The sequence below is a fragment of the Bos mutus genome, chromosome 21 (assembly GCF_027580195.1).
Source record: "Bos mutus isolate GX-2022 chromosome 21, NWIPB_WYAK_1.1, whole genome shotgun sequence".
NCBI classification, from domain to species: Eukaryota; Metazoa; Chordata; class Mammalia; order Artiodactyla; family Bovidae; genus Bos; species Bos mutus.
In genome coordinates this window covers 68,622,792-68,647,221 of record NC_091637.1, presented here as the reverse complement: position 1 = coordinate 68,647,221, position 24,430 = coordinate 68,622,792, and the positions used below count along the sequence as shown (strand labels likewise).

Sequence of the window (24,430 nt, the reverse complement as noted above, 5' to 3'; positions counted from 1 at the left end):
CGCCCGGCCCCGGGGTCTTTGTCCCTGCCCCCGGTCCTGCCCCTCGGCCTCGCCTGGACGGTGGCGGGCCCCCATCCCACCTCCGCGCGGGCACCTCCTCCCTGGACTGCGGCCCGAGGAACCGGCCAAGGGACCGGGTGGCCGTGCCCAGAGTACCCTCTGGGAGGCCCCGCCCGGGAGCGGGGCAGGAGGGGGAACCCGACGCGGATGGTGGGGGCGGGGGCGGTGTTGGGGGGCTGGCGGGGGCTATGGGGGGGGCGGGCTGGCGGTCCGTGCGAGGACAGCGAGGTGGAAGGGCCGTGGATGAGGCACCGGCCTGCCCTCCGCAGGCCCGGCAGGACCTGCCACGCTGTGTGGGCTTAAGTCTGACGATGGCGGTGGCCCGGGTGCTGCCCGCAGGGGAAAGCGGAGGGTGGAGGGGGCGGCCCGGCTGGCCGCGAGCGGGCCCAGTGGGGATTCTAGACCAGCCCGCTGCTCGGGGACCAGGGGAGGGAGGTGAGGGGCCCAGGGTGGGTGACTGCTCCGTCTGCCTGGGGACATCCCTGTGGGACACGAGGGGACAGAGCCCAGGACAGGCCCCAGGCCCCGCACGTCGTGGAGACTGAGGGTGGCTAGAAGGCAGGAGCTTAGCGCTGAGGCCATCCAGGCAGGCCCCCCCTAAGGGGAGGGGGGCAGGAACGTCCCCCTCACCACGGCCCATCCTAACTCAGTAACCTGCGTCTCCTTCTCTGGACAGCAAAGCTGTAGCATGAAGCCTCCGTCCACCAGCACCCAACAAGCTGACCAAACAGTAAGAACCACAGATAAATGCCCAGGCAGCACAGAGAGCCCCACACTTCCCGCCTGTAAAGTGCCTGCTCCTGTCTCCCCAAGACGGGCATCCACCTGCAGCACCCCCCGCCCGCCGCGGGGCGAAGCCACGAAGGGCGGAGGCTGCCTTCCTTCGGCCGGGGTGGGGGATGGGGGAGAGTGGCAGGCAGGGCTGCCTTTCCCCGGAAGTCTCAGGGAAGCTGCTGGAATTCCAGGTCTCCCCCTCCCAAAGCAGAGCGATGTCTACTAAAGCGCGCTGCTCTTCTGGCGTCACACTGCTTTCCCCTCTGCAGGCTAACAAGAAAGGGGGATTGCCTGCAGGGCCCAGACCTCACACCAGCCCAGAGGCACGGCAACAGACCCCAGGCACCTTGCAGAAAAGACTTCGGAATTCTCGCATTTAGTGGCAGAGCAAGAAGACATTCAGGAAAGAGCCCCGAGGGTATGCCACGTGGGACGGGGCAGCCATGTCCAAGACCACAAGGGCAGCATAAAGAGTGGGGAGCGGGGGCGAGGGACGATGGGAGTCGCCTCTACAGGAGCCCCGTGATCTGAGGTCAGACGTTAGATGAGAAGACAGCAGAGCGAGAGCGAGATGTAAGAGCCGAGGAAACAGGTCAGGGTCACGCCATAGCTAGGACAGGAAACCGAGGGGCCCAGGGTGGCAGTGACTAGCACGGGGAAGCCTGGAGGTGGGCTGGGGCGAGACCAAGCAGTTAGCACAATCGCTTCGTCATTCATTTGCTAAGCACCCACTTCAAGCCACACACTTCAGATGCTGGGGGCCGGGGGGAGGGGCAGTCACTGTCCAGCAGGAAGCGGGGAAGCAGTGATAAATACAGCAGTCCAGGCCTTGAGGACAAAGTGATGAGAGGGGTCAGGGGACAAGCGCTCACGTGGGGGCACTGTTTGTTTAGAGAGGCGGGGATACTGGTGAGGAGGGACCCATGGGAGCCTAATGGTGGGTGAAAGGGTCCAGAGGCCACTGGACAGGGCAGCGTCCCTGTGCAGGGCCTGCAGGGCTCCGGGTGACCTGAGCTGACCTTTGGCCCTGGCGGCCACTTGCTGAGGGATGGGGCCCGCAGCAGCGTGTGGAGGCCAGTGACCCAGCAGGAGGCACAGGGCGCAGGAGGCTGCAGTTTGAAAAAGGCTCAAAGACCCGCCACAGGCCACTCTCCCCAGCATCACCTGGGAGCCCCCAGGACCACAGCAGGCTGAGTCACACGGAGCCCACCTCGCCTGCTCACTCAGCCTCAGAGACGAGAGAGATGCTCTTCAGAAAACCCATGTCACATGCAGCAAGGACAAAAGCTAGCCCTGTTCCCCGCAGCAACGTTTGAGACCTGAAGACCAAGTCAGGAGGCCGAGAACACTTTACCAAAGAATGCTGCCCCGGCCTGCGGAGGGTGCCGTCCAGCGGGGAGCAGGGAGCAAATGATACACAGGGTGGCTGAGGCCTTGAAGACAAGCGTGATGAGGGTCAGGGCACAGGGCGATCACAGTGGGGGCACTGGCGAAGCAGGCACCCTTGGGAGCCTAATGGTGGGTGAAGAGGTCCCACCATGAGAGTCTAAAGGCCTTGGGCAAACATTTTTAAACCTAGAACCTGAGAAATAAGGTTCTTTAAAAATGTAAAAGCTGACCTTCGAGGCAGCCAATAAGACTGTAATGGAGACAAAGGCAGGGCAGTACTGGCTGGGGAGCTCGCTGCCCAGGCGCAGGGCTCCGGCGGACGGCAGGGCACAGGGGGCCGGGCGGGCACAGAGCTGCCAGCGCCCCTCACCGTCCAAAACCCAGCAGCAGGCGGACGGGCGTCACACAGACCCAGTCAACACCCGGCTCTGTGTTTGCTGTAATTTCTAAAAATAATCGTAAGAGAATCTTGTGAACTTCGGATGAAGAAACATTCATCTAATTTCAGCATCGTGTTTTCCCTTAAATTTTTAAAAATTTGAAAGAATTCTACAGTTGTCCTGTAGTTCCATGTACCCTCACACCTCTGCCTGGGCCCTTAGACGTATCGGAACCACCCTCACCTCATGTTGACAGCATTCCTCTCGGTGATGAAACTGTAGGCGAGATTTTTTTAAATTTTATTGCTGAATAGTGAGCAAATATTCTTGCAAAGCCAATGAAGTCATCTTTCTTAATGGGCAACGCTGGGCACTGAGTGTCTGCAGCCCTTGGGAGGCCACACGGCTCAGGTACCCTGCTGGGCTTGGGGGCCTGCGCCCTGCAAACTAGGCTGCAGGGCACCCCTTTCTGTTTGGGGTGTCCAGAGCGGCCTCTGCTCCTGCTCTGAGTCCCCCGACCCTCGAGCACAGACGGGTGCCAGGGTGCAAGGGGGGCACGCAGTGGGGGGGCCATCCTCTCTGCCTGGGGGTGTCCCTGTGAGTCTGGGGAGGTGCCTTCAGGGAGGGAAGTGGAGTAAAGGTGCCCTGCACTGCCCACTGTCGGCGGTGACGGGTGGTGTCCCAATCAGTGGGTGCTGCCTGACCTGTCTGCTCCCAGGCCAGCCGCCTCCTCTCATCCAGGCTGCCAGGCTCCCTTAGACTCTCCTCTCTTCCAGGGGTTCCCAGACAGGCCCCTGGTGCTATCTGGGGCCTGATGGTTCTCAGCAGTGAGGGGCTGTCCAGTGCACCTGAGACGTTTAGCAATCCCCAGCCCCCACCCACTCAGTGCCAGGAACCCCTGTGGAAGGCAGAGTGCCCCTCCCTTAAAGACGGCCACATTTTCCCCAAACCTGTGACCATCCTGGGCTACACAGCAAGGGAGGAGTTAGGGTGGCTGACCAGGTGACCTTGAAACGCTATCCTGGGTCATCCAGGTGGCCCGACATCTTTACAGGTCCCATTTTCACAGGTCCTTGAACGTGGAGGAAGAGGCGGAGGAGGGGGGCTCCTCTGCAGCTCTGAGGACGGAGGAAGGAGCCACAAGCCAAGGGAAGTGGGCAGCTTCTAAGACGCTGGAATGGCTGGAGCCCCAGGAGGAAGGCAGCCCTGCCCACACCCCGCTCGTAGCCGAGTGAGGCCCATTCCGGATTTCTATAGAATCTACCGTCCATGAGTTTGTGTGAAGACACCAAGTTTGTGGAATCTTGTTAGGGCAGCAATAGGAAACCCACACACCCAGGGCGACAACAAAGCCATCTCCAGGCACCGTCAGCTCCCCCAGGCTCCACGCCCTACTGAGAGGGCCACAGGCTGCCTGCCGGTCCCCACGAGGCCCCCCACGGCTGCTGTGCTGTGCTGGGGAGAGCCGGGTGGTCAAGGGGAGACCGGTGCAGAGAAGAGGCCCTGAAACCACCTGCAGGGCAGCGGGCCAGCCAGCCCAAGGCTGGACCCACGCCACCAACCGCGGCCTACGGAGAGCCCCCAGGCCAGACCAGGAGACACGGCCGGGCGAGCCCAGCAAGGCCCAGGTCTTCAGTGAAGACATGGGGTCCTCTAAGGCCTCTGGGGCAAAGAACTCACAGCACTTGTCACCTGTCTTAACTGCTGACACTTCAGCTTGGGCTGGAGGGAGTCCTCCCAGCCGGCATGGAGACTGGCCCAGAGCAGGTTCTGGCCCCTGACACCTGTCCCCCACTTTATCAGGGGTCCTTGAGGAGGAGGGGAAAGTCATGAGGCCCCCCAGGCCCTGTCTAGACCTCACACCACTCCTCTCCCACCTCTTAGGACACCCCACCCTAGTCCCACTCACCACCCCCACAATCCCTGGGCCTCTCCATGCACCCTGGGGATTCTGGGAAATCCACAGGCTGGAACAACAGTACACTCGGGACCTCAGAGAGTGCAGCCTGGGGGGCTACCTGTGTGATCTTGGACGGCTTCCCGGAGGAGGAACCTGTGCTGAGCTTTAAGGTAAAGCAGAGCAGGAGGCCAGGACGGGCAGCTAGGGTCATCTCAGCAGCCGACTCTCTGAGCGAGCGAGGCCAGAACTTGGGCACTGCCCACATCCTGGGCCTGGAGGTGGAGTGGACCACCTCGTTCTGCCCAAAGCCCCCCTCCCACCCACTGCTCCCATCAGCCCCTAGCTGTCAGTTAGTCACCAAGTGCAGGAGATGACCCGCCCAATGCCAGCCTCCCGCTGCCCCAGGGCTGGGCTCCTGTGACCCCCTCCCTGTTCCCCTTCTCCACCTCCCGTTGCTGCCAGCCTGGTCTCCCCAGATGCAGCCCCACGTCACTGTCACCTGCAGCTCAGAAGCCTCCTGCCCACCCCTGAACTTGACGCAAAGGCAGACACCACGGCAGGCCAGGGCCAGCCCCTCACAGCTACCCAGGCCCCTGCCCACCCTGCCTCCTGGGCCCTGGTCCACCTACGAGCTCCCTGTGCAGAGAAGGGACAGCGCCACCTCCTCCAGGAAGCCTCCCTCTGTGTGGGAGCCGCCCTGACCCCCACGGCCTCTGGCCTTCTCCGCATCACGTCGCCTCCCCATGGGCCTGCCCAGTACCCGGTGCTCCTGGGCTGGGCGGCGCCAGCACCGAGCAGTTCAAACATCCAAACCTCCACCCTGCTGGGAGCGTGGCCCCACCTCACTGCTCCACGCACTGCCCACGTGCATGCGTGCTCAGTCGCCTCAGTCGTATCCAACTCTTGCAATCCTATGGACTGTAGCCCGCCAGCTGGCAGGTACCCAGTCACCTCAGGGGCCAGGCTCCCCAGCCCCGACCCCTTCCACCTGGGCTGCTGACAGCTGTCTGTGAAGCAGGCCCAGAAGAGGAGCTGCTAGAGCCTCACGCCCTCCCAGGCCACCCACTGCTGCTGGTCCCAGGAGGATGGCCCTGCTGGGGATGGGCACCCTCTGCTGGCAGCCCAGGGGGCCATCCTGGAGGGCCACTCTACCCTGTCCCCCAGACCCTCCAGGTGGCCTCTTGGAGGCTGGGCTGGGCCAAGTCACCCCAACCAGAGGTGACCTCCAAGGGTGAGTGTCCTGAGGAGGGGGCAGCCAGACGTCCTCCCAGGCCTGTTTTCGTATCCCCGGGCCGGTGGCGGCTATCTGGAGGGCTACAGGGAGGGCGCAGGGCCCGCCTCCCCAGCACCCGAAGGAAAGACTCCGGAAGACAAAACACTGGGCTGAGTCGGCTCTTAGAAGGGCGGCGACCTCGAGGCCGGGGCCTCCAGAGCCACGTTGTGCCAGAAAGGCTTGCTCCGGACCAGGAAGGCTTGGAAGGCGTTGGTGGACTCGGAGGACCTCGGCGGGTGGGGAAAGAGCACGTCCTTGTCCACGTCCTCGGACACCAGCTGGGCCACTATCCGCGCGAGGTCCTGCGGGGAGGGCGGGGTCAGGGGCGGGGCCGGACCAGGTCGGGAGGGGCGGGACCCGGCGCTCCCGCGCTTCCCCGCACCCTGCAGGAGGGGGGCGCCCCCGCGAGGCCCAGCTTCTCGCCGCGGCCCAGCACGGCCAGCCTCCGGCGCTCATCTATGCTGACGCTCCAGCGGCGGCGGCTCCGGCGCCAGCTGTCCTGCGGCTCGCACACCTGGGGGGATAAGGCAGGGGTCTGCGCCGGCCCCACCCGGGGTCCCGCACCCGCCAACCCTCTGCACCCGACAAAGGGCGGTGCGCTCAGCCACCCCAGTGCCGGCGGGGGCGGGCAGAGCTTCAGCTCGTGGCTCGGGCAGTGCATGGCTTTGCTCAGTGGCTCAGCACCTGGACACCCAGGCCAGCACCTGCCCTGCTTTCCTGCGCGTGGGTTGTCCCTCTGGATGCTGGGGGCTGTTACAGCACAGGTCGTGGCCCTCGGCTAGTGCCTGTTCCTGGCTGGGCACAGTCTGCCCACCCTCTGGGGAGGCCCCCAGAACAGGCAGCCAGACTGTGGGTGCCTTGAGAAAGATGGGCCCAAAGGTCAGCCTCCTCCCAGGCCCCTCTGAAATGCCCACAGAGAGGCATTGGGGGAGATGATGCTCAGGGCTCCACAGGCTCACGGGACAGGCCGGGAGGCATCCTGCAGGACCCGCACCCCACTCCTGCCCAGGTGGGCTGTCCCTGAAGGGCTCCGGAGCTCCTCCCGCTCTGCCCAGTCAGGGGCCAACTGGCTGCCTCCCTGCGGGGTCCAGGAGGTCACCCTCTGGAGTGCCATGGCGGCTGGGGTAGGTGCCAAGCTAAAAATAAAAGGAGGATTAAGACAAACTCAGTCCCCATTCCTCAAAAAACTAAAAATAGAACTACCATATGACCCAACAATCCAACTTCTGGTTATACATCCAAAGGAATGGAAAGCAAGTCAAAGAGATATTTCTGCTCTCGTGTTTGAGCCACACTGTTCACAGTAGCCAACAAGTGGCTGCAACCACAATGCCCATCAGCGGATGAATGAATCAGCCTCGTGTGGCCCATCCATACGACGGAGTATCATCCAGCCTTGAAAAGGAAAGACGCTTTGCATAAGCTGCAACATGGATGAACCTCAGAGACATGGGCAACGAGAACACAGGTCTTGTGTAGTCCACTCGCGTGAGCTACCTGGAGTCACCAGATTCGCAGAGTCAGAACACAGCACCAAGGCTGCCCGGGCTGGGGGAGGGGCGGGTGTGGTTTAACCGGGACAGAGTTTCAGAGCGGCAGGATGGAAGCCGCTGCAGGCTTCACGGTGAGGCGAGTACAGCAGACTGGCCCAGACGTCCAGTCTCCATGGGACAGAAAAACCCAAACGAACTTCTTGGCCAGCCCAGTGCTTAACACTGCTGAACCTTACACTTCAAAATGGTCAGGATGTGGTGGGGGGAGTGGACGCTTGGAGCCAGAAACACACACAGAAGGAAGATAGTGTGAGCAACACAAGGGAAGGGAGCGTGGACAGGCCCAGGAGGCACAGTCAGCAGGAGGAGCCAGCCCTTAGATTTTGGACTTCTTGCCTCCAGACTGCAAAACAATATATTTCTGTTATTTAAGCAAAAAAAAAAAAAGGAAAAGAATAAAGTGAAGTCCCCAGCCCCTCTTCCCACTCTGCACCAAGAACCCTGGCAGCCTGGCTAAGCACCCCCTCCACCTATGAGAGGGGAGGGGTCCTTTCTGGGGAAAAAGACCAGCCCCAGAGAAGAGCCCTACAGAGCCGGGGCGTCCAACGCAGAGCAGCCAGAAACCTGCCCGATCACCCCACGAAGTTCGCGACTGCTGGTGGGGCTGCCCTCAGCACACGGAGCCTCCAGCCAGCCCACGGGCCCACCCCTGGGTGCAGCCAGGGCAGCCCCCATGGTCTGAGAAACACAGGGGAGAGCCACTGGCCGGGGCCCGAGAGGCTCCGACGGGAGTGGGAGGAAGCGTACCACCTCCCCGCTCCCGCCGCCTCCTGGACGACACGGACTCATGAGACAGAAAGAGGACAGAGCGAAGAGGGGCTGCTGCGAGGGCAGTGACGAGCTCTTCAATGTTAGAATGTGGCATCGGAACCAAAGCTTCCGTAGAAGACTGGGGGGTGGGGACGGCCTGCCGGCCCGCATCGCCCCCTGCCCCGTGACTGGCGCCCACAGTGCCTTTAGGCGTTGTCACAGGGGTTCCCTGTGATGTGGGGTGGGTCCGAGGATGCTGGCAGCGCACGGGGGTGGCCCATGTGGCCTGAGGGGGCCCTTCTGTGACCGTGTGTCCACCCGAGCACAGCCTTCCCGGGGAGCCCTCCGGTGGTGAGATGCAGGGGACGCACCAACCCGCCAACCTTGGCCTGTGAGCAGACAGACAAGTCTGCTGTCGAGTCGTTTGTCACAGAGCATCATCACAGCAAAGGCCAACAGGACCCACAGCAAACCCCAAAAGCCAAGGGGAGGGAACGCGAGGAAACGGGAGAATCAGACATGCAGGCCCAACAGCCAACGACAGCTTTCAGAGAGAACAGAGGGGCCGCGCAGACACACGCACACACAGACACGCGCACATGCACACGGGCACGCACACACGGATATGCACACCATGGGCACACGCGCACACGGACACGCATGCATGCACACGGACACGGACACGCACACACACACGGGCACGCGCACACACACACACACACGGACACGGACGCTCACACACATACACGCACATGCGCACACGGACACGCATGCATGCACACGGACACGGACACGCATGCATGCACACGGACACGGACAGACACACACAGGCACGCACACACACACACGGGCACGCGCACACACATGGGCACATGCGCACACGGACACACACGCATGCACACGGACACGGACACACACGCACACACAGGCACGCACACACACACACGGGCACGCGCACACATATACACACACATGCGCACACACACACACGGACACGGACACGCACACACCCCACAAAGGGGCAAGGCTCCAGGCTCGAAGGGTTCCTACAGGACCGAGAGAGGAGACAGTGAGGGACATCTGAGAACCAGGCAGAGAGAAACGGGCACGTGTGGGGGGTGAGGAGTCCCCAGGGCTGGGAGAGCCCATGGCCCCAAAGTCCTGCGGGAAGGTGGCTTCCCGCTAGAAGTGTCCCCACCCAAGCATCACTCAGCTGTGCAGGCAGAACAAAGTGTCTTCAGCGCCGTCCAGTTGGAACTGAGCACCTGCGGGGCCTTCTGAGGAGCTCCCAGAGGCGGGGAGGGGCCCAGCCCACCCAGCGGGAGCGAGACCCGGGGCCTGGGGTGCCACGCATTTGTGAGACAAGGCCACAGCTGTGCTGGAAGTCTGGGAGGGATCAGAAGATGCAGAAGGGACAGGAGGGCACCATCATCACCTCCAGGAGACACAGGAGCTGCCTGAGAGGTGACGCTCACAGCGGAGGGAAGCTGCCCATGTTCGGCTCCGGGCCAGGGTCGCTGGGGAGCAGGCGCGCGGCAGCAGGACCTGCGGAGAGGCAGGTGTCTGTGGGCGGGGAAGACAGCGAATGCGTGTCCCCAGGGTGGGAGGCTCCACTGAGCCCTCCGGGCCGGTGGGCAGCTCTTCTCAGCTCTGTGCTCACGTGGGATATCGAGAGTGGCGCACAGCTTTACGAGGAGAGACGGGCATTACGGACTGGAGCGACCTGACGGCACGCACGGGGGCCCACGTGCTCACCGACGGGATCACTGTTACCAACAGCGGCCAAGCCTCAGGCCGTGGGCAGGAGACCCCTCGTGGGCCCGCCTGGGAACCCGCAGCAGGAACTCCCACGGGCACGGAAGCCGGAGCGGAAGGGGACCCGATTCTCAGGAGGGGACAAGAAGGACTCCTGCCAGCCAGCCACGAGGGAGGCCAGCGCTGCCTCTGAGGACACAAGGCAGCTTTAAATGCTGGAAAATTAGGGAAAAAGCCATGGAACAAGAGACCGAGCAAATAATTCAAGAAGCTAGGAAAACAAAAACGAAAGAGGTACTCTCAAAGTTTCAAAACAGAATTAGCAAAGACTGGCGAGTGAATCAGAATGAAAAAAAAGTACAACGACGTGATCGAAAACTGGTTTTTTGAAAAACCATTAAAGCAGAACGACTCTTCCTCACGTCGTCAACTCCACCTTCGTCATTTTGCCGATCTTTCCGTGTTTAGTGCCCATCTTCTTCTCCATTAAATATTCGTTTACACTGGCTGCGCCCAGTTTCGGCTGTGGCCTGTGGCGTCTATTAATAGAGCCCTGGCCAGGGGTCGAAGCTGGCCCCCTGCATGGGAACACACAGTCTCAGCCGCCGGACCACCAGGGCAGTCCCTGCTGCCTCTTAGTGAACTGTGTACGTCCACAGACTCAGTACACTTTTCTCCTCAGTTTTAAAACCTGTTTTCTCTTTGCTCTGAAGCCTCTCTTCACACGTTTGGATGGGAGACACTCGTATGCTCCAAGTGTTACAGGCATTCCCCAGCCCATCCCACGCCGGCCTTTGTCTTTGTGCCAGCCTCACACTCAGCAGTCAGGTTTGTCGGGGTTTTACTCTACGGTCTGGCCTAGCCTGGGCATCTCCCCCTTGGACTCTCACCACGGCCCCCTTTCTCCGGGCATTTCTGGATTGGTTTAACTTGCAGCTCGTGTGTCTGTGTGTGTCTGACGGGTTGGGGGATCTTCTAGATGGATGGCCGGTCACCCACCCCAATGCTATTCACTGAAAAGTGTGTCCCCACTGGGGATTAAATTCCCAGATTCAGCCTGGGGTCCGCGTCTGGGTAGTCTGTGCGGGCTACGGGCCTCCTGGCCAGCGTCCGTCCCAGTGCCACACCACTCTGCTCAGAGCAGGCGAGCCAGGCCCTGCTCCTGTTTTGAAACTCTTGCCTGGTTTCTCTTCCAAGTAAAAAAACTTTAAATCTTTATTTTTCAAATGGTGGTGTTACTCTGCAACGATGCTGTTTCCTTCTGCACATTTCTGAGCCCTGAATAGAGGAAGCCCCTCATGCGGGCACCCCACTGTTTGCTCCTCTCCCACCCGCCCTGACCCTGGAGCCCATGGTCACTGGCCGAGCCTGGCAGCGGCAGGCCTCTGAACTAAGGCAGACCGTGTGCCGCCTGCCCCTCCCGCCCGGGAGAGCGCCCCAGGCCCCCCCGCACCGGCTGCGTGTGGGCGGGGCGGGGGGCGGGGCCGTGTGCCGTTTTCAGTCCACTCTCACGACGGCTGCCTCTGACTCGACTGAATCTGCCGCCCCTCCTGCCGCTGTGTCTCCGGCTTTGCTGGCCTTGCCCGTGTCAGGGCCTTTCTCTGCCCCCTTCCTCTGGCTCAATCGGGTGTTGTTTCTAGCCCATGTCCCCTCCACTTGTTCAGAGGCGCTCACTTCCCAGTCTTGTGATGCCACTGAAACTTGTGGTGCCCGCTCACCCAGGTCTCCAAGGGCTGCTCAGTCAGCACCAGGGATCAAGGACTGACCTGCCAGCCAGACCGGGTAGGCACCTTCTCCAGCTTTTCTTGAGTTTCCTTGTGACTGCAGCTCTCACTGGTGTCTTGGAATAACCTCAAGAGGCCCTGAGCCAAAGCCACCCAACTAAGCAACTCCCAGTTTCCTGATCTATAGAAACTGGGATGAGAATATTTATTACTGTTCTAAGCTACTGATGCTGGGAAGGTTGAGGGCAGGAGGAGAAGGGGACGACAGAGGACGAGATGGTTGGATGGCATCACTGACTCGATGGACATGAGTTTGAGCAAGCTCCAGGTGTTGGTGCTGGACAGGGAGGCCTGGCGTGCTGCAGTCCATGGGGTCGCAGAGTTGGACACAACTGAACTCAACCAGCTGAAGCTGCTGGGTCCTGGAGATTTTCCTTACGCAGCAACAGATAACTAATACACTGCCAGAAACAAGCATACCTTTGAGATACAATTTTCAAGATTCATGAAAACTGTTTTTTAAAGTTGGGATTGTCCTGAATTATTCATTTTGGGGCAGTCTGGCAGGTTGAAAACCCTAAATCTTCCCACGCAGTGACATGGTACAAACTTTCCTTAGGAGTTCTCTGCTGTTGAGCCACATTTTACAGTGTCCTTTGTGTGGGCATCAAACAAGAACAAGAAGACTTATTCCTAGAATTTACAAACCCTGGTTCCTGTTGCTAAAGTGAATGGATCCTCCTTTCTAGGTAGATAGTATATTGGCTACAGATAGTGACTGCTTCAATACTTTGGCCCCCTGATGCAAAGAGCCGACTCACTGGAAAAGACCCTGATGCTGGGTAAGATTGAAGGCAGCAGGAGAAGGGGACGACAGAGGATGAGACGGTTGCATGGCATCAACAACTTGATGGACACGAGTTTGAGCAAGTTCCAGGAGCTGGTGAAGTACAGGAAAGCCTGGCATGCTGCAGTTCATGGGGTCGCAAAGAGTCAGAGACAACTGAGCAACTGAAGAACAAACAGCAAATGACTGCTCATCTTTGCTCTTTGGGTCTTTCCACGGCCCGTTCCACTCCCCCGACTTTGGTGCAGGCCACATGCGCTGTCTCAGCGGCATCACAGTGACGGCCGAGCTGCCGCTTTGGGAAACACGACCACGGTGGGCTCTCGGCTCCCCTTCACCAGGTTACAGAAATGTCCATTTCTTCCTACCTATTAAGAATGGATAGTTTTTATTTTTTTCTCCTAAGGAAGGAGACTGGAATATATCAACATTATTTTTCTACATCCATTGAAATAATCATGTGATCTTCCTTCTTTTGCTAATGAAGAAAATGTTTTTGCTTAAAAAAAAAATCTTTTTGGCCACACTGTGGGCATGTGGCTCCCCACCCAGGGATCAAACCCTCGCCTCTTGCAGTGGAAGTGCAGAGTCTTAACCACCGGGCCACCAGGGAAGTTCAGTGAACATAATTAGGAGATTTCCAATCACTTCATCCATGGGCCACAGTTTTCCTGCATTCATGCAAGTCCACTTACTCAGGGCATGCTCGTTGAGCACCTGCTATGTGCCGTGTGCCCTCCTGGATGCCAGGGGCAGGGCTGAGGGCGGGGCCCCTGCGGTCCTGCACCAGGCTACCCTCTGTGGTCGCGGAGTTTGCCGTGTGGTTGGATTTACTTCTGGACTTTTCAACTTGTGCTTCAGTCAGAGGGCATCGCTCCTCTCCTTTCCCCGCCTCGTCAACCGGCACGGGTGCCAGGGTGATGCTCTGGGCTGTGAGGACCGCGTCAACGCAGAGGACTCGCTTCTTGGGCGTGGGGACACCTACCCACGAACCCTCATTAGGGAAGATCCAGGCTCACTTTAGAGTTTCCTTTGCTCTTAGTCTCTTCAGGGTCCTGAAAAGCCCTCTGTAACATGGATTCAGATCAGCAGGGTTCAGGGTCTCTGCTATCTCCCCACCAGGCGAGCCTGCACAGTGACGTCCCCGCCCTGTGCGTGCTGCCGGCCAGGGGCTTCGGGGCCCGATGGCCTTGGCTGTGCTTGGGGCAGCCGAGTCGCCGCAGGTGAGGGGGGGCCTGTGCCCACTGCAGGGAGACCTCGCTCGCCAGGCCCTGCCAGTGGAAGGGCTGTCCTGCCCCAGCCTGGCTTCAGGCACGCGTTTGGTTCAAAACTGGGACGGTAACCACGTGAGAACATGCACAGGAAAGTGTATTTTAAAACCTGGGAATCTATGATCCAAAATGAACAGTGCCATACTTGCTCCCAGTCTTTCCCCCAAGAAACCGCGTTGATCTGGTCCCGGGCAGGCTCCTCGACGAGCCCACACACCACGCAGGGCCGGGCTGTGTGACCAGAGCCTCAGGGCACAGAGTGCTCCCCCACGATGCTCCCGCAACCTGCTTTCGAGACATCTCCACGTGGGCTCCCGGGGCTCGTCCCGCGAGTGGCACTGCTGTGCTTGCAGCACAGGAGCCGCGGGAGCCCTCACCCGAACCACCCCCGCTCTGGGGAGGGACACAGGCGGGTCTGGGCCGCGTGCGCGCTCCTGTGGGGCGGCTGGAGTCTGGCCTTCTTCAGGCCCGGCCTGGGCCGCCCCAGGGCTCTCTCGTCCGAGGGGCGCCGGCTCCCCGCGCGTCTTGTCCAACACTCTGGCCTCTCGCATCTTCATCAATTTATTTCCCTGATATCAAATATCTTTTCGTTTTCTTTCTGGCTCCCTTTCTGTGAAAAGCCTGTGCATCCTGGGGACCATCTGCCTCTCTTGCAGGCATGTGTGCGCGTGTGGTGTGCGCATGCGTGATGGGTGCGCGTGTGGTGTGCGGATGCGTGATGTGTGCGCGTGTGTGCCCACGGTCCGCTTGCTGTCCGCTGTGTCAGGTGCCCCTCTGAGCCTCACGCGGGTCCTTTGTCTGGGGGTGGTGCTGGGGCAGGGATGGACTTCGGGCTTCCTCGCGGTCATGCTGTTTCCTCTGCAACCTGCTGGCCCCGGCTGCCCAGGGCATCCATCCAGCCCAGACTGGCCCTGAGCCCTGCAGGGCCAGCTCGGCCTCACTCAGCCTCTCTCCTGTCCTGGAACTCGCGCTCAAGTTCACCTCGGCCTCCAGCCCTAATTCCCCGCCCACCATTCATCCGAGCCGCTGGGCTGTGTCCTCAGTTAACTCCCCGGGGCCACCCCATTTACCAGCCCTTCCTCCTGGGCGGGGACAGACTCCAGGAAGCTCCACCTCTGGGCCTGGGGGAGCTTCTTTGGCTTCCCCCTGCTCCCTGCAGACAGCTAGACTACATGATGCACCATCAGATGACCTCTTGTTCCTTTTCTTTCCCTCCCTTTATGCTTTGTTTTTGGTTTTTTTTTTTTACTGTGATAAAATGCGCGTAACGTAAAATCGACCACTTTGACCATCTTTAAGTGTACAGCTCACTGGCATAAGCACATCCAAACTGTTGTGCAACCGTCACCAACAAAATGTCCAGGACTTGCCATTTCCCCAAACCGAGACTCTGTCCCCACGAAACACTCGCTCCCACTCCTCCCCCAGCCCCTACCCCACTCCTCTACTTTCTCTCTCTGAAGCTGACCCGAGGGACCCTGTGCATGGGCCCGTGTCTGTCCTCCTGTGTTCTGCGAATCTCGCTCAGCATTGTGTCCTCAAGGCCCACCCACGTTGTGCCGTGTGTCACAGTGTGCTTCCTTCTGAGGGCTGAGTTATGCTCTGCTCTGTTTTCACCGCCTTCATCTGTCCAAGGACACTTGGGTTGCTTCTAGGTTTTGGTTACTCTCCACTGCATCCCCCCGGGAACGTGGATATACAAGTATCTGTTTGTTTCTCTGCCTTGGATTTTTTTCAGCTATTTACCCGGAATTGGAATTGCTGGATCACACCATACTTCTGTGCTCCACTTTCTGAGGAAACTCCGTCGGCTGCATCATTTCACACTCCCTCCAGAGCACGAGGTTCCAGTTTCTCCACACTCTTGCCAGCACTTGTCCTTTTTAAAAATCGTTACAGCCATCCTAACAAGACTCAGGTGGTGTCCACTGCGTTCTGATTTGCACTGCCCTGGCCCTGGGCCTGGGACTAAGGCCGCTGAGCCTTTTTTTCATGTGTTCGCTGACCATTTGTGCATCCTTGGAGAAGTGTCTATTCAAGCCTTTTGGCCATTTTTGAGTCAAATTCTTGGTTTTTTGTTGTAGTTGGGTTTTAAGGGTTCTTTAACTTATATGCAGAGTACATCATGCAAAATGCCAGGCTAGGTGAATCACAAGCTGGAGTCAAGATTGCCAGGAAAAGTATTAACCTCAGCTATGCAGATGATACCACTCTAATGGCAGAAAGTGAAGAGAAACTAAAAAGTCTCTTGATGAGCGTGAAAGAGGAGTTAAAAAGCTGGCCTGAAACTCAACATTCAAAAAACTAAGATCATGGCATCTGATCCCATCACTTCATGACAAAGAGAAGGGGAAAAAGTGGAAGCAGGGACAGATTTTATTTTCTTAGGCTCCAAAATCAGTGTGGATGCTGACCACAGGCAGGAAATTCAAAGCTGCCTGCTCCTTGGAAGGAAATCTATGACAAACTTAGACAATGTATTACAAAGCAGAGACATCACTATGCTAACAAAGATCCACATAGTCAAAGCTATGGTTTTTCCAGTAGTCATGCATGGATTTAAGAGCTGGTCCATAAAGAAAGCTGAACGTCGAAGAACTGATGCTTTCCAACTATGGCGCTGGAGAAGACTGAGAGTCCCCTGATGCTGGGAAAGACTGAAGGCACGAGGAGAAGGGGCAACAGAGGATGAGACGGTTGGATGGCATCATCGACTCAGCGGACGTGAACCTGAGCAAACTCCGGGAGATCTAATAGAGGACAGAGGAGCCTGGTGTGCTGCAGTCCATGGGGTCGCAAAGGCTTGACTGGAAAGGTCACCTCTACTTCCATGGTCATAGGTCTCCCTGGTGGCTCAGATGGTAAAGAATCTGCCTGCAATGTAGGATAATCAAGTTCGATCTCTGGATGAGGTCTGATACCCTGGGGAAGAGAATGGCTACCCACTCCAGTATTCTTGCTAGGAGAATTGCATGGACAGATGAGTCCGGAGGGCTACAGTCCATGGGGTCGCAAAGAGCCAGACATGGCTAGGCGACTAACACTCCACGGCCAGAGGGATCTGTCCAGGGTTTCTTCTACCACTTTAAAAAAAATTATTATTTTTTTTATTTATTTGGCTGCATTGGGTCTTAGTTGCATCATGTGGGATCTAGTTCCCTGACCAGGGATCAAACCTGGGCCCCGTGCGTTGGGAGCACAGTCTTAGCCCCTGGACCAGCAGGGAAGTCTCTAGCATTTTTATGGTTTTATTTTTTGTACATTTAAAACTTTGACACCTCCATCCTGGTACTCAGTGAGAGGTATGCCTACAAGTTCTTCTTCTAGACAGCTACACACCGTCTCAGCATTCACCAAAACATCCATGGGCCTTCCCCAGTGGTCCAGTAGTTAACACACCATGGTTCCACTGCAGGGGCACCAGTCCCACCCCAGGTCAGGGGACTAAGATCCTGCACCCCCCACCCCCCCCTCCATGGGTTTGAGATGCCATCTTCAGTTTACACTAAGTGTCTGCACCCACTGGAGTAAGTTTCTAGATCTCCTATTCAGCTCTGTTGTTACTCATGACACGACAGGACACTATAGTTTGATAACTGAAGTTTTATGATATGAATTCACACCTGTTAGAGCTACACCTACGCTTATTCTTCCACGTGACCAGTTTGCCCAAGAAGAAAGGGACGATGTAGGTTTACCAGTTTGTACCGTTACTGAGAGTGGGCTGTGAAATGCCGGGGAGAACCCTCTGTGCCAATGAGTTGTGCTCTCCAAGAACATGGTGTCTTCCCATTACCAAGTCTCTTGGTAACGCTCTGTGGTGTTTTAAACTTTCAAACAGGTCTGCGTTATCTCCTGTTAAGTCTATTCCGGTTGTCAAACGTGCCTTTTTCACTCGTTTGTCTCCCAGCACCTGTCTGCGAGGGCTGCTTATTTCCAAGCGGTCGCTTGCACCCCCTTCCTGGACCGTCTGCTGTGGACGGGCTCCAGTGCACCCCCCGCACCAACGGGGCGCAGGCGCGTCTCCCACGGTGCCGGCTCCGTCCCCCCTGCTCGGCTGCTGGGCCAACACTTCTGAGAAGGCGCAGGCCACGCTGGGGACGGTGACCCACCTCCAGCTTTGCTCTGACCCGCCTGGCACTGTGGCTCTTCTCTTTTTTTTTTTTTTCCAGGTGTCTTGCTCTCTTTCACGATAGAGATCTTCTCAGAATGTCTGGTGCCCTCAGCTGTTCCTCACGTTTACCCCAGGGACTAAGAGTTGATAGCAACATTGGCGGGCTGGGGCCTGGCCGCAAGGGCAGCTTCCTGTTTCAGCCGCCCCCTACCGCGCAGCTGGGAGCTGACCCCTCTGTTCTGCCCGCCCCATGGCCACACTGGACAGGGGTCACCACCTCCTCTGGGCCGGTCATCCAACCCAATCGGGTGCCGCGGGTTCTTGCCTTTCTCAGGGTCCTCTGCAGCCATGTTGGTGGGCCTGCTGGGAGGCGAACGGGCACAGGCGTGCCTGGCCCTCTGTGCGAGGCCCTCTGTCTGGGGACCCTCGCTGGGGGGGACTGTCTCCTCAGACCCGGGCCTCAGCCTGAGGAGACTGCCCTGTGAGCATGTGTCCCCCAGCATGGGCTTGGGCCGGGAAGGCCGGAGAAGAAGGGACTGGGAGGCTGACCTCTGTCAGCCAGGCTCGTCCCTGAAAGACGATGACGTCCCGATGTGGGGAGACTGGAGGAGGAGCTTCCCTGCTGACGGCACAGCAGGGAGGGACAGAGAGGACGGACGCAGCAGGACAGTCAGAGTGAGCAAGCGCACCCTCGAGGCCACAGCCAACGGCTGACGCTGCCCGCGGCCGGGGAGCAGTAGAGAGATGAGGCAGGAGAGCACAACAGGGCGGCCAAGGCTGGGGGACCCTGCGGGACTCCCTGCCCCCAAGTCAGAAACCTGGCAGTCTGTGGAGAGGGGTCTGCACCCCTTCTCTGCCTCCCCCAGAACCCCCTCCGCTGTGCCGCCTCCCGGCCTCGTCCCCATGCACCCCTCCCCCACAGCCACCTCCACCTCTTGGAACTGCAAACGCAGGAGGTCACCCCTGTCCAGGCGTCGTCCAGCCCCTCCGTCCGCAGGGCCCCTCCCAAGAAGTCCTCGCCCCTGACAAGCAACACGCTTGTGTGTTTATGTCTTAGATGGCCTGTCCTAAGAAGCTGGCCTCATAGAAGCCAACATAGAAACCAAGCAGTGGCTGGCTTCGGGCGGGGGCGCAGCTGGTACGGCACCTAGAGCCCGCTTCCCTCCTCTACGGCCTTTCCACAGAAACCCGGGACCTTGCAGACACCCCCCCAGACGGGTCCAAACACACGGCTGCACGAGCTCCACTGGGCCTGGCCTGCCTCAGCCTGGACCCATCAGGCCTGGCTCTGACCCTGAAGCACAGGGAGCTGTGCGGAACTTCTGGGGCCTGGCTTCCTTTGCTTGGGAAGCTGCCCGGGGCCAGGGGAGCAGCGGCCTGTGCACGTGGGGCTGCACGGTGACCGGACAGCGGCCCACCTGGCCGGCTGGGGTGAGACGGGTTCCTCCACATTGGGGCCAGCACCAAGCAGGGCCTCCAGGAACGTTTCAGTCATGACTTTGGTTGACAGGTCTCCTGCTGACTGCCCGCCTACCTGGTCAGTAGGACACTGTCCCGGCTGTGCACAGAGCCTCCCCCGACCAGGCGCCCTCCACGTGGCGGCAGCCGGGGTTGGGGTGGCCCACAGAGGTGGACCGCCCACAGCTGTGGGAGGCTGGAAGGGGCGCGCCCACCTTGGTGCCCACCCAGGGTTCTGGGGGATAGAATGCTGACACTCTGCGTGGCCCCCAGTCCAGCACCTGCTTGTTATCAGATGCCCTCTGGCCCTCCCCGGGCTCCAGAGGCCCTCTCTCCACCCACACTCGCCCGCCAGGACCCAGGTTTACAGAGAGGAGCCCCCTCTAGCTTACCCAGTCCTCAGTCTGCGGCTCCTGCTGACTGCTGCTCTGGGCACCTGGTGGGCCCCAGGCCATCGCTGGGCTTGGTGGCCCCGAGGGCTGCCCCTTCTCCTGGGAAGGCTGCTCCTTCTCCTGGGAAGGCTGCAACTCTGCCTTCTTCCTCAAGAGAACCTTAAGCGAACACTCCCTGCTGTCCATCTGCAGCCCCCTGGGTGGCTGGCCTGCACCTCTGGGGCGAAGTCCCCACAGCTACCTGGGCTCCTCAGGCAGAGGAAGGTCACATTAGGGTCTGCTGAGCTCAGCTTCCAGCCATTGGCCAGACAGTGCTGGGTGACCTCAGCCAGTGAGCCCCCAAAGGGTCCATCCCCTAGGGTGTCCTCGGTCCCCCTGCTCCTGCATCCATTTTTCTCCACATGGTCACCCCAGGCCAGGGCAGCTGCAGCCATCGTCCTGCTCCTGCCCCCGCTCAGGCTCCCCCAGGAACGTCCCCTCTCCTACCGTGGCTCCAGCTCCTCGGATGGGCAGCTTCTGGGGACTCTGCCTGCGGGCAGAACGACCAGGGGAGAAAGGAGGGGCCCCCCGCAGCTCTCCCCGCCTTGTTCTTCCGGACCCCTGTGACCTCACCTCGACGCCAGGCCACACCCCAGGGCCCAGGATCCGTGCCCTTCACCTGCACGACTACGCGTGAAGGGGCCGCAGCGGACGGCAGCCCGCCCGTCTCCACTCCGCGGAGGGATGGCAGGGCAGGGGTCAGGGAACAGGAGAGAGGGTCAAGGGGAGGGAGTCATGGGGTGCAGCGACCGTCGGGGAGGCGCGGGACACATCGGGGGCACGAAGACAGGGAGAAGTGGGGTACACACATGGCGGGGTACACACGCTGTAGGGAGGGGCGGGGGATGGGTGGGTCCGCTGGCTTCTGTGGGGGTACCCGGGGGAGGGGATGAGAGGAGGGGGCGGGCACACTGGGGGCGGAGCGGGGCGGGCCCATTGTGGCGGGCGGGTCAGAGGGTGGGGCCCACAGCGGTTCCAGAAGGTCCGAGAAGGCGGAGCCGAGCCTAAGGAAACTTCCGCTCGACAGCTTCCGCCCGGCCGCTTCCGCTTCCGGCTCGGGGCGCGCCTGCGCTCTGGCCTCAATCCTCAGGGGCTGGCCGGGCTTCCGCTGTCCACGCGGACGCTGTCCCGCCCCGGCGTCCATGACCCGGAGCTTCATCTCGGGGCCGCGAGGAGTCCCGGCCCCGCGTTGCCTGGAGAGGCACTCCTCGGGGATGCTCCCAGCTGTCCGCGCCCCGACCCCCCGGTCCCCTTGGGTCCACGCGGCGTGTGGGGGCCTCGGAAGGTCGGCCTGCGGTGCCTGGACACCGGGCGGCGCCCGCGCCTGGACGGATGGAGGGGCGAGGCTGCTCGAGAGGAATCACACAGCAGGCGAGGGAGGGCCTGGGAGTGCTCCCCGGGTTTATTAGTGTCGCATCAGCACCTTAAAATAGTCCACGTGGTCACATACGTGACAGATTATAATCTGTTTCCCAAAAACGCTATTTACATTAATCCTGTTTTCCATTAAAAAAAAAAAAAAAAGCAACACGTACATCCTAGAAACCAAACAACGCACAAAAACTGGACGGGGTCTGCAGGAACGCAGCGGTGCCCCTTGGCCTGCAGCGCCAGACCCAGAGAAGGGGCCCCTAAGCCCGGCCCCTGAGGCCTCCCCCAGGAACTCAGCTTCCTCTCCGCCACAGGATAGGAGGGGTCTCTAGAAGGGGATCAAAGCACACATGTAGGGGTCAGGCAACTGGCCTCTGGGAGCAAGCGGCGCAGTCCTGTCATGAGGAACGCGTCCTGGGACGAAGGCCAGGCAGGTCTTGGTATCTGCCAGCGAGGACAGCGCAGCCTAGCTGGCCCTGGCCGCTCTAATCCTGCCGCCCCTCTCCTCCCTGAGCTGCGGCCATGACACTTGGGACACTGGCCTGCGTGCCCTGAGGAGACGGTGACCCTAGGGACTTGACACAAAGAGGGAGAAAGCAGTGGCCTGGATACAGGGCTGGAGCTGACCTCCCATCTGGCCTGAGTGAGGGTGGAGCCTGCCCATACTGTGCCACAGGCCCGTGAGGAGCCTGGCCTTGCCTGAACGAGACGAGTGGCTTAGCATTTGAGTCCCAGTGACCTCTGGTCACCCAGTGGGCGGAGAACTCCTGCTCTGCAGGGGCTGCTCCTGTCCTGGGGGTCACGGTCTGGGCCCTGCACTCCTCACAAGCTGCCCCAACACTGCCCTCCGTGCACTCAGGGCTGCGCCTCAGTCACAGGCAGCTTTGGCTTCTGAGTCATCTTCCTTTGAGGGACAAAGTGCTTTTATCTGTGTCCTCAAAACAGCTCCATGAGGTAGGCAGGGGAAGTGTTTACATCCCCGATTAGATGATGGGGAAACCAAGGCACCGGAGCCCAGGTCTCTAAGTGAGTCATGGTGGCTGGGGCTGTCTGTATGACCTCCGGGGCCCAGGAACAGTGTGACCTGCCCAGGGTGGAGGTGCTGGGTGTCTCCTCCTTGGTATGAAGACAGCTCACAGCTGGATGGGACGGGACAGCCCCTCTTGGCCCCTTCCTCTAAAACTAGCTCTGCAGCTGGAAAGCCAAGTCAAGGGCATGTCAGCCACACCTCCTTTTGAGTGTGACCTCTGAAAAGGAAACTCAAGGAGCAGTACTCAGGGCCCTGAAGCCAGTGGTGGGAACGAGGGCGGGGAAACTCACGGGTCCCAGGCAGCTGCTGGGTGTAGACACAGGTGGACACTGCACAAGCTGCCCAAGGGTTCCTCCGCTCAGTGGCCTACACTCTCACCCAGGTCCTTCCCGTCCAAGGACCCTGGTCCAAGGGCATGCTCAGATCTGTCCACCTGCTAGACCCAGGGCTCTTGGCCATGGACACTCACACCCTGAACAGCCACCTGGGGGAGGAGGTAAGCAGGTAGGTCACAGGTAAGAAAAATGGACTGTCTTCCACCCCCAAGGGGGACCCTTCCTTGCCACGGGCTGTTGGAAGTCCTGTCCTCCAACAGAGCGGGGAAGACCTGCAGCCTGGCTGCGTTTGGCACTGTTTTTCTGAGCGCAGCCCGTGTGTTTCTCAGCCCTAGAAAACTGGGCTCAGAGCCCCTGGGTGGGCACCCCGGGCCTGCAGCCACAGTGGCCAGGTGGAGCGGGTGGGCTCTTCCTGGGGAGTCCTGGGGGCAGGGCTGGGGCTGAGCAGGAGGACTGGAAGGGACCCGGGCCTCGGGTCAGGACAGCCACTGCCTAACTGCACAGGGAGGGGGATGGCAGGGTGCTCCACTCACCCCCCACTCCCTGCGCCCTGGGGACCCAAACCCCAAATCCCTTGCTCTGAGGAGCCTAGCCTAGACAGGCGGGGCCCCGGCTGCACCCATGGCTCCAACGGGGCTTGAGCCCCTACGGTTTGGCCACTTGCCTGAGCCTCACTGGCCACATTAGTGGTGCAGGTGACAGACACCTGACTGCCTGGCCCAGACACCCCCAGTCAGCAGGCGGGGCCGGTGTTGGGGCAGGCGGTGGAGCTGAGGCGGCAACTTTGTTCGGGGCAGGATGACTCGCAGAAGCAAAGCGGTGCCTCGGGGGCAGCGAAGGGCGCGGGGAGCGGGGGTGGGACCGGGGCGGCACGGCTGGCTCTGCCTCAGTCCTCAGGGGCTGCTGGGATTTCAGAAGAGCAACGTCTGTTTGGCAGCTACATTATAACATGTATTTAAAAGCATTAAAAATATCCACTACTATAAAACCTCCACTGCCCCTGGCGGCTGGAGTTCATTGGGATCCAGAGTGGGCGGCGGCGCTGGGGCCCTCTCGGCTGGTGGGCGGGGGGCCCAGGGCGGGGCTGACTGGCCTCTGTGTTCCGCTCAGGACGTCCCTGACAGAAGGCTGGCCTCTGGCCCCTGGCCCCCCAGCTTGCTGCCTGCGCACAGGCAGCCTGGGGTCCATGGGGCCACCCGCAGGACCCCCGCTCCCTGAGGAAGCAGAGTAGTCCTGGCTTTCAGAAAGGACAGGACACGAAGGCAAGAACCCTTCTTGTTGGGGGGACTGGGTCGGGGTGGGGGGGGGTAGTCCTGAGGCCAAAACACACCTTCCGTGATCCCGCCTGCCCTCCCACCCCCGCCAGGACATTCTGGTTAATAAGCAGAGCAGTTATGGGCTCCCGGTGGGGGCCGCCCCGTTAGTCTCCAGGTTGTGAGCGCGTTCATACTTAAGACTGTTTCTCTCTGGGGTTTTAAGGGTCTGTCTCTGTGGTAAACTGAAGTGTGAACAGAAAAGCAGCTGGGCCCTCCCGGCCGCGGCCATCGTGGGGCTGCAGAGCAGAAACTGGCACGGCCCCCCGGCAGGCGGGGCTAGAAGGTGGACTTGGAGTGTCCGAAGATGCAGATGGGGAAGTGCTTGACGTGGGAGGACCACTGGGCCGCCAGCTGGAAGAACTTGACGTCGTTCCACTCCACGCCGTCGATGAGGACTGTGGGGACAAGACCGCCTGACCCGCCTGCCCCTAGCTCCAGGCCGCGGCCGAGAACAAGGTGGGGGGTGCTGACACCCGTGGGAACCCCCAGGCTCCCGGGAGACACTCGCTGGTTCTCACCGGCCCTGCGGGAGGAGGTCGCGGACCCCCAGCTCCCCTCCTGGCCTTCCTGCCGCCTGCTCCCACCCCATCCCCATGGCCCGAGAGCCTCTCCCCAGCCACCTCAGGGGAGCTGGTGTCCACAGCCTGTCTGCCTCGGAGGGGTCTGCAGACTGGGTTTGAAATACCCTCCACTTAAGCC

General features: G+C 60.1%; 3 protein-coding genes across 9 annotated transcripts in view; all 3 read right to left on the bottom strand.

The window, feature by feature from the left end:
- The window catches only part of MTA1 (metastasis associated 1), a 53,046-nt gene extending 33,274 nt beyond the window's left edge, over window positions 1-19,772 (bottom strand). The window contains exon 1 of the mRNA XM_070358111.1: window positions 19,641-19,772. The gene's annotated coding sequence lies outside the window, so the exon portion shown is untranslated. The remainder of the gene's footprint in view (window positions 1-19,640) is intronic.
- TEX22 (testis expressed 22) lies at window positions 5,882-20,905 on the bottom strand. Of its 6 annotated transcripts, none has more exons than XM_070358118.1 (4): window positions 20,127-20,905; window positions 19,641-19,889; window positions 6,159-6,290; window positions 5,882-6,078 (listed from the first exon to the last, which is right to left on the bottom strand). In XM_070358118.1, exons 2-4 carry the CDS (start codon window positions 19,824-19,826, stop codon window positions 5,899-5,901), a joined length of 498 nt encoding a protein of 165 aa, XP_070214219.1. In that variant the 5' UTR covers window positions 19,827-19,889; window positions 20,127-20,905; the 3' UTR covers window positions 5,882-5,898. The 6 variants fall into 6 exon arrangements, with proteins under 6 accessions (XP_070214219.1, XP_070214218.1, XP_070214217.1 ...); XM_070358117.1 differs by having other exon boundaries at window positions 19,641-19,886; XM_070358116.1 differs by having other exon boundaries at window positions 19,641-19,881.
- A 151-nt stretch (window positions 20,906-21,056) lies between these two features.
- PACS2 (phosphofurin acidic cluster sorting protein 2) overlaps window positions 21,057-24,430 on the bottom strand; it is a 65,502-nt gene continuing 62,128 nt past the window's right edge. For both annotated transcript variants that reach the window (XM_070358122.1, XM_070358124.1), the window contains one exon: window positions 21,057-24,126. In XM_070358122.1, coding sequence (XP_070214223.1) covers window positions 24,008-24,126 — 119 coding nt within the window. In that variant the 3' untranslated portion in view covers window positions 21,057-24,007. The remainder of the gene's footprint in view (window positions 24,127-24,430) is intronic.